Here is an 8,757-nt window from a genome sequence, read left to right on the forward strand (position 1 = left end):
AGACATATGAATATAAATAATTATATAAATGCTATTACAGAGAATTATATATATTTTATATTATATATACTTCATATTATATTATATATTATATATACCTAGTATATATTTGATCAGATTAAGATTTTTTTAACTGTCCTCAGAGAGGAAATTTGTTTTCACAGGCTATAACCGAAGCTGTAATACACATAACATACATATTTGTAGAACTATATTCATGGTAATATTGCATATATTATATTATAAAAAAATTACATGTTTATTATTATATGTTTTTTAATATTATATAAAAACGACTAACAAAATAATCCAGAATCTTTTCCCAACATGGTCTTCTCAATTGGACCTTGTGGATTTGGGCGTTTTTTTTTATTTTTATTATCTCTCTGTCTTAGGCCAAACCAGGTAATGCACTACTGATAACATTTACTAGTCAATACATGTTGCTATACTAAGTAACATACAGGAAAAACAGCTGCATTGCTCTCATTTGTCAAACTCCAGTATTAGTATTGTACAATATTGTGGGAACCACAGCAGCAGGCTTGCCAACCCAGTATTGCCTCAAATACAAGGTCACAGCCATCAGGACAGTATATAAAGGACAACTTTAGCTAAAAATTCTACTCAAGCCAAGATGAAGGGGCTACTGGTGCTGACTGCTTTGTTTGTGGCCGTGTTTGGCAAAAGGACCTATGAGGGGTGAGCTCACAAATCTTGTTTGCAGTATTCTAGCATGGTTATGCACCAAAAAAAGACATTTTAAGGGAGTCTGAGGGAGGAAGCGTGGTTTATTCAACGCTCAGTGTTTAGGAGAAGGGTCATCATGGTTATAACTACAGTGATAGAATAGAATTTCAAGTGTGATTTTTAATGCTGGTAGATTTAGTTTGTATAACGTGAAACCTGTATAATTTGCAATGAAAATTCAAATAAAGCCACATATCTTAAGAAGTATTCCTGGATGTGTGTTAACGTCTCTACAGGGACCAGGTTCTTCGGATCACCCCAAAAAATGAGGCACAGATCTCTCTCCTAAAGGAATTGTCTGAACAGGAACATCTTGGGGTAAGTCTTACATCAAGAACATTCTTTATGCCCCCTAATTTTATTGATTCTAAATACTGTGTTGTTGCCTGAATGATCCACAGCTGTGTTTTTTTGTTTAGTGATAGTTGTTCATGAATCCCTTGTTTGTCCTGAACAGTCAAACTTCCCGCTGTTCTTCAGAAAAATCCTTCTGGTCCCACAAATTCTTTGGTTTTCCAGAATTTTTGTGTATGTGAACCCTTTCCAACAATGACTGTATGATTTTGAGATCCATCTTTTCACACTGAGCACAACTGAGGGACTCCTATGCAACTATTACAGAAGGTTTAAACTTCAAACACTCACTGATGTTCCAAAAGGAAAAATCATGCATTAAGAGACGGGGGGTGAAAACATTTTGAATTTGAAGCTCAGGGTAAATTTAACTTATTTTGTCTTCTAGGAAACCTGCAAGTATCTTCTGTAGCCTCTGAAGGGTAGTACTAAATTAAAAAATATGGTAAAAAAAAAATCTCCATTCTGATCAAAAGTTTTCACTCCCCTGCCCTTAATGCATTGTTTTTTTTTTATTCTGGAGCATCATTTGAACCTTCTGTAATAGTTGCATATGAATCCTTCATTTGTCCTCAGTGTGAAAAGACAGATCTCAAAATCATACAGTCATTGCAAATACACACAAATGCTCGAAAACCAAAGAATTTGTGGGACCTGAAGGATTTTTTCTGAAGAACAGCAGGCGGTTTAACTGTTCAGGACAAACAAGGGACTCATGAACAACTATCACTACACAAAAAAACACAGCTGTGGATCATTCAGGTAACAACACAGTATTAAGAATCAAGTGTATGTAAACTTTTGAACGGGGTCATTTTTATAACTTCAACTATTATTTTCTCTTGTGAACTATATGTAAGCATCTTTTATGTTAAATATTTTATTTAGGTCAGTACTAAATAAACAATAACATGCATTTTGTATGATCCCTCTTATTTTGGAAAAATAACCTTTTACAGATTCTGAAAGGGGAGTGTAAACTTTTGACCTCAACTGTATGCATTTGGTATATAATTATTGGAAAATGCGAACATCAGATTTACTTGTTTTCTTCTGTGTTCAGTTGGACTTCTGGAGGGAGCCTATTCATGAGTCCTTGCCTGTGGATGTTCGTGTTCCGTTTCACAGTCTCCAGGCTGTCAGGGCATTCATGAGATACAATCAGATCCAGTATAATGTCATGATTAAGGATGTCCAGGTGGGATTATTAATTAAACTTTCCAACTGCTGTGATTAATCAAGGTTCAAGGTTTTTATTAGGGGTTCAAATGTAGCGGAAAACTGGACTCGAACTCCTTCACAGGCTCAAGTGGACAGCATTTTTTTTAAAAACTACTTTTGCAAACTAGCCCTAGGTTTTTCGCTTGCAAAAAGGCGCCAACACGTTCGAAAGGGGAGGGGAAAGCGGCTAAAACTTTTGAACAGAATGAATATCTTCGCCAAACTCAAACGCTAATGTAAGTTACAGAGCTTGTCCACTTTGTGGTGCTATAAGAGGAAAAAAAGCACAAAAATGGCCGTAACTATGCAACCATTTGTCCTATTGACAAGAAATCAATCAGTCTTGGTCCAAAGTGCCACAAGCGTCTATAAGGACATTTGCGTATCTCAAAAAACATGGCTACCACAGGTCGATGAACTTTGAGCACCTATTAGGCAAGGTTAACAGAGGCCGATCGGAAAGAAACTCATTGGGCCTGTTCGACTCACGCCCCTAAAGGTTTGTGAGAAATTTGAAATTAGATTTTTCAAGGGTGTAAACGATTGTGTATTGCATGGTTTTTCACACATATGCACGATATTCGTATCATACGATACCTCCTCATTCCAAACGACTTAGAATTGCCTCTAGAACCACTGCTGTCAATCAAACCAATAGTTAAATGATTAAGAATGTGTGAAAAACATACTTTTGCAAACTAATCTGGAAAAAAACACTGCAGCACAATATTCTCAGGCAGGGGCGCCGCTAAGGGGGGGAAAGTTAGGACAATTCTAAGGGCCCACACCCTTTAGGGGCCCCCAGAGATCTGCTTTGGTGTGGTAGGGGTGGCCCAGCCTCATATTTTGTCATAGGGCCCAAAATTGCGAGCAGCGCCCCTGCTCTCAAGTCAATAATTAGCCAAAACCTGGTGAGCACATCCGACAGGTGATTCTAAACAAGCATATGTAACATCTTTTTTTATATATATAGAGCTTGATCCCTGGTAATGGCCTACTAAATATTTATTTATTGAGGGTAATCACAGTAAGTTAAAAATGTAAAAAACAAAAGTAAAAATCATTCTTTTTTCTCTGTAAGGATTTGATGGATGATGAGCAACGAGAGATGGTGAAATATCGTACTTTTCCAAGAAGTACCGATGACTTTATCTACACCACCTACCATGATCTGAACTCTGTGAGTGATGGACAACTTTAATTTATGACTGTATTGCATTTTTACTATCAAAGGCTTGTTGGATGTCAATATGTTTTACACATAAAATAGACACAATCATTTGATCTTCACCATATTTTCCTCAGATTTACTCTTTCATAGACATGATTGTAGCGGAGAACCCTGATATGGTCAGCAAACTTGTGATTGGTAAGAGCTACGAGAACCGCGACTTGAACGTCCTGAAGGTAGGTCAAGATAAATAATGATACATATGCATACTTTTATTGCAGCTGCAAGTCTGAGACCTGTAAGAAATGTATCTCTACAATATGCACAGCAAAAAGGCCAGAGCTTGAGAAATTAACTCTCCAGCGAGTTTATTTGAGTCCACTCTCAGGAGTGTAAAGTGTTAAAATCAGAGTGTTAAATTAACACTGAAGCAGTTAAAGTTAATAATTAGTGATTAATTAAGTGATGATTGATCATTACTGAAGACACCTGATGTTAACAAGCAGAATCACCAAAGTAGAAAATCACATTTTTAAGCTACCATTATAGTGGTCAGTGTTTGCATTAGTTGGTCTCTTGAACTTACGTTTGTAACATTAGATCTTGTTTGGTTGCTGTAACAGTGTTAACAGCCAGACAAACCTGACCATGTTTTCAAGAAATCTTTGTGTAGTGCTTTGTATAATAGACTATGGGTTTTATCACTGGTTACATAAACTCTGTGAATGAGAATTACATCTATAGTCAGAGAAAATTTTGATCAAAGACCAAAAATTGGTAAGACACACAGACATGAAGAATCAGTGTGAGAACCACCACAATGGTGACCATCCAAAAAGCATGTTGTAGCCAATCAAAACTCATCCATTACTCCCATCATGCATTGTGGCATGAATAAATTATGGGCTGAATTGTCTTCGTAATTTATTTTATTCTTACTATTTTCATTTGTTTTTGTTGTTTTTATGTGATTTTTTAGTAGCTTGTTTTGTGATGTTCAGAGTTGATCTGTTTATCTGAATACTTTGTTTGTCAACGTTGTTGAGATTCATACGCTGGTTCTTGATGTCTGTGTGTGCCTAAACAAATGAGCTTTTGCTTGTAAGAAATTCTTCCAATATTAAAGAAAGATAGACAGAATCTTTTGTTGTAGAATCATAAGGCTGATGTTAAATATTTACGATAATTATTTGACTGAACTAATCTCTGAGTTATAGTTCCCTCGTTGGAAAAAAGCTCTGAGGTTAGACACTAAATTGAATTCAATGACACAGGTCAAGTAATGGTTAAAACATAACCATCACCCCCTGATGACCTGTGTTCTTGGCTTGTTTGGTTGTTTCCCCCAAATAAAGCAGCCAAACAAAATCTAATGTTACATATGTAAGGGTCAAGAGACCAACTAATGCAAACACTGACCACTATAATGGTTGCTTAAAAAATGTGATTTTCTCCATTAAGTTTCATCACTTAAATAATCACAAATTATCTCATTAACTTTAACTCCGCTTCAGTGTTAATTTAACACTCTGATTTTAACACTTTAGCCTCACTTTTTCATTAACTTTTTAAAAATCCTAAAACAGTTTTTAGATTTACAGCTGACATATGTCATTTCTGCATCACTAGCACTACCGAAAGGAACTTTGTTTTCAAACCTGCTTTCTGAATTTGCTAAATTTGCATGGATAAGAGAAAGTAACAGAAAAAAAGATAATTTAGCTTTAAAGTAGATTTTGAATCTTAAGTTTCCTTTTGGATCCCACTGTATATTCATCTATGTATAGACCTATGTATCACAAGTCATATGTGTAATATAATTATGGAACCTCATTATCATTGTGACCTCATTTCCTCTTACTCAGTTCAGCACTGGAGCGGGCCGCCCAGGTATCTGGATCGACACTGGCATCCACTCCAGAGAATGGGTCACCCCGGCCAGCGGAGTCTGGTTTGCCAAGAAGGTAAAGTTATTCATTTTGGTTAGGCTTGCAAACACTACCAACTCGACATTCTTTATTCGAACAGGAATTGACTTTTGCTGTGTGCAGATTGTGACCGACTACGGACGTGACCCCATCCTGACCGACATCCTTAATAACTATGATATCTTCTTGGAGATCGTGACCAACCCTGATGGTTATGCATACACCCATACCAATGTGAGTTTTAAAGTCTAATGCCTGGATGCCTAAAGTCACATGCACATTCAGCTCAGAACAACTGTACTTTGAGAATGTATTCTGACAGGCTGCTTTTAAATTGTAAATCTGTTCGTTTAAGGACCGTATGTGGCGTAAAACCAGAAAGCCAAACCCTGGCTCCAGCTGTGTTGGAGTTGATCCCAACAGGAACTGGGATGCTGGCTTTGGAGGTGAGATGTAGCATTGTTAGGCATATCGGGGTTCTGTTGGCTTTTAGCATTGCCGTTATACTGTGAGGAAAGGCTATAAACAGGTTTTGGACATATTTATTTATTTTAAATAAATGGCAATGCAATTTTTTATTTAAAGAAATTATATAAAGAAAGAATTTAAATGGATTTAAGGGAATAAAGATAAAGAAAGATGAATAGTAAAAGAACAAGAATATGCACCCATTCAATCTTTTTTGCACGCCTATTACGTTAAACGTTATTTTGAGATGTAAACTAAAAATTATAAGAAACAGAAAAAAAGATTTAAAATTGGCAAGAAAAAAGTCAGAATTCTGAAAAAAGTCAGAATTTTGCACACAAAAAACAGAATTCTGAGAAAAAAGGTCCAAATTGGCAAGAAAAAAGTCAGAATTCTGAGAAAAAAATCTGAATTTTAAAATGAAAAATTAAACTAAAAATTCTAAGAAACAGGAAAAAAGAAGGGAAAAAGTCAGAATTTTAAAAAAAGATGAATTCTGAGGAAAAAGTCAGAATTGGCAAGAAAAAAGTAAGAATTTTGAGATGTAAACTAATAATTCTGACAAAAAAGTCAAAATTGGCAAGAAAAAAGTCAGAATTTTGAGATGTAAACTAAAAATTCTGAGAAAAAAGTAAATATTGGCAAACAAAAAGTCAGAATTCTGAGAAAAGAAGTCAGAAGTTTGAGATGTAAACTAATAATTCTGACAAAAAAACTCAAAATTGGCAACTCAAAAAAAGGTCAGAATTCTGAGAACAAAGTCAAAATTTTAAAAGGTGAACCAAGAATTCAGAGAAAAAAAAGGTCAAAATTAGCAAGAAAAAAAGTCAGAATTCTGAGAAAAAAGTCAGAATTTTGAGATGTAAACTAAAAATTCTGAGAAAAAAGTAAATATTGGCAAACAAAAAGTCAGAATTCTGAGAAAAGAAGCCAGAAGTTTGAGATGTAAAATAATAATTCTGACAAAAAAACTCAAAATTGGCAACTCAAAAAAAAAGGTCAGAATTCTGAGAACAAAGTCAAAATTTTAAAAGGTGAACTAAGAATTCAGAGAAAAAAAGGTCAAAATTAGCAAGAAAAAAGTCAGAATTCTGAGAAAAAAGTCAAAATCGCCAAAAAAAAAAAAAGAGTCAGAATTCTTAGGAAAAAGTCAGAATTTTGAAATGTAAATGAAGAATTCTGAGAAAAAAAATTTAATTTTCAAAAAAAAAAAAAAAAGAATTATGAGGAAAAGGTCAGAAGATTCAAATAGTATTTTAAAAGTTCTTGTATTTCTCTTTTTTTTCCAACTTGAGGTCCTGGTTCCAGTAGCAGCCCCTGCAGTGAGACATACCATGGACCCAGTGCTCATTCTGAGGCTGAGGTCAAGGCCATTGTGGACTTTGTGAAATCTCACGGCAACATCAAGGCCTTTGTGTCCATCCACAACTATTCCCAGATGCTCCTCTATCCATACGGATACACAAGCACTCCTGCAGCAGACAAGGCTGAACTGGTATGCATGTGGAAACATTCTATTTCAGATACGTAGCGACATCTAAAATTAATTTTGTATTTTCCTTTTTAGCATGAGGTCGCCACGAAGGCTGTCTCTGCCCTGCAGTCATTGTATAATACCAGCTACAGATATGGAAGCATCATTACTACCATCTGTAAGTTTGATAAGACTGATTTTAGTTCATATCAGTTTTGCACCCTGCTAACAATCTTTCTGTTCACAGATCAAGCCAGTGGAGGAACAATCGACTGGACTTATAACCAGGGCATCAAGTACTCCTACACCTTTGAGCTAAGAGACACCGGCTACTATGGTTTCCTTCTGCCTGCCAATCAGATTGTTCCCACTGCTGAGGAGACCTGGCTGGCCCTGATGGCCATCATGGAGCACACCAAAAATAACCCATATTAAACATATGACAATGTTTCTGTAATGAGCCAAAATGCACAAAAAAAGTGTTAATAAAAAACAACAAAAACATTTAGCATTTTATGGATGTTGCTTTAATATACATTACAAATATATATAATATACTAACTGATACATCTGTACCATATGAGTTACATTAGACTACATAATATTTTTTTAAATATTTTGAATTCAATTTTATGTTATTATTTTCTGTTTTCATTTTAATTTTAGTTGAAATGATTTTGTCTTTCAATTATTTATTTTCATTATTTTATATCAGTTTTGGTTTAAGTTATTACATCAAGTTAAACAAAAAAGAGGAATGCTGACATGACATAAAATAAAAAACGTTAAAAACTGAAGCACTGCCTTGAAATGTGCGCTTGGTTTTGTTCCTGTGGTGGAATTTAAAAAACATTCAGAATTTTGAAATGTAAACTAAGATTTCTGAGAATAAAAGTCCAAATTCTGAAGGAAAAAGTCTGAATTTTAAAATGTAAACTAAAGAATTCTGAGAAAGACATCAAAATTTAAAAAAATTCAGGATTGTGAAAAAAAGTCAGAATTGTCAAATCTAAGTGAGGAATTCTGAAAAGAATGTCAAAATTGCTAAGAAAAAAGTCAGAATTGTGAAATAAAAGGTCAGAATTTCCAAATGATCTAAGAATTCTGAGAAAAAAGTCAAAATTATGAAGAGAAAAGTCAGAATTTTGAAAGGTAAACTAAGAATTCTTAGAACAAAAGTGAGAATTGCTGAGTAGAAAAGTGAGAATTTTAAGAAAAAAAGTGAGAATTTTGAAAAGTAAACTAAAAATTGTGAGAAAAAAGTAGAAAATTGCTAAGAAAAAGGTCAGAATTTAAAAATCTAAACTAAGACTTAGAAAAAAAGTTATAACTGAGGGAAAAAGTCAGAATTGTTAAGAAAAAAAGTGTTTAAATATAAACAAAGAATTCTA

The 8,757-nt window shown here is 34.4% G+C and overlaps 1 protein-coding gene across 1 annotated transcript; it reads left to right on the plus strand.

Moving 5' to 3' along the window:
* The first annotated feature begins 588 nt into the window (after positions 1 to 588).
* On the plus strand, positions 589 to 7,870 carry LOC141301581 (carboxypeptidase A1-like). The gene is made up of 11 exons (XM_073831779.1): positions 589 to 702; positions 987 to 1,068; positions 2,168 to 2,302; positions 3,407 to 3,505; positions 3,631 to 3,732; positions 5,362 to 5,460; positions 5,548 to 5,658; positions 5,780 to 5,870; positions 7,188 to 7,387; positions 7,460 to 7,544; positions 7,614 to 7,870. Exons 1-11 carry the CDS (start codon positions 638 to 640, stop codon positions 7,799 to 7,801), a joined length of 1,257 nt encoding a protein of 418 aa, XP_073687880.1. The 5' UTR covers positions 589 to 637; the 3' UTR covers positions 7,802 to 7,870.
* The last annotated feature ends 887 nt before the right edge of the window (positions 7,871 to 8,757 follow it).

This window comes from Garra rufa, chromosome 25 (assembly GCF_049309525.1).
Source record: "Garra rufa chromosome 25, GarRuf1.0, whole genome shotgun sequence".
NCBI lineage: Eukaryota > Metazoa > Chordata > Actinopteri > Cypriniformes > Cyprinidae > Garra > Garra rufa.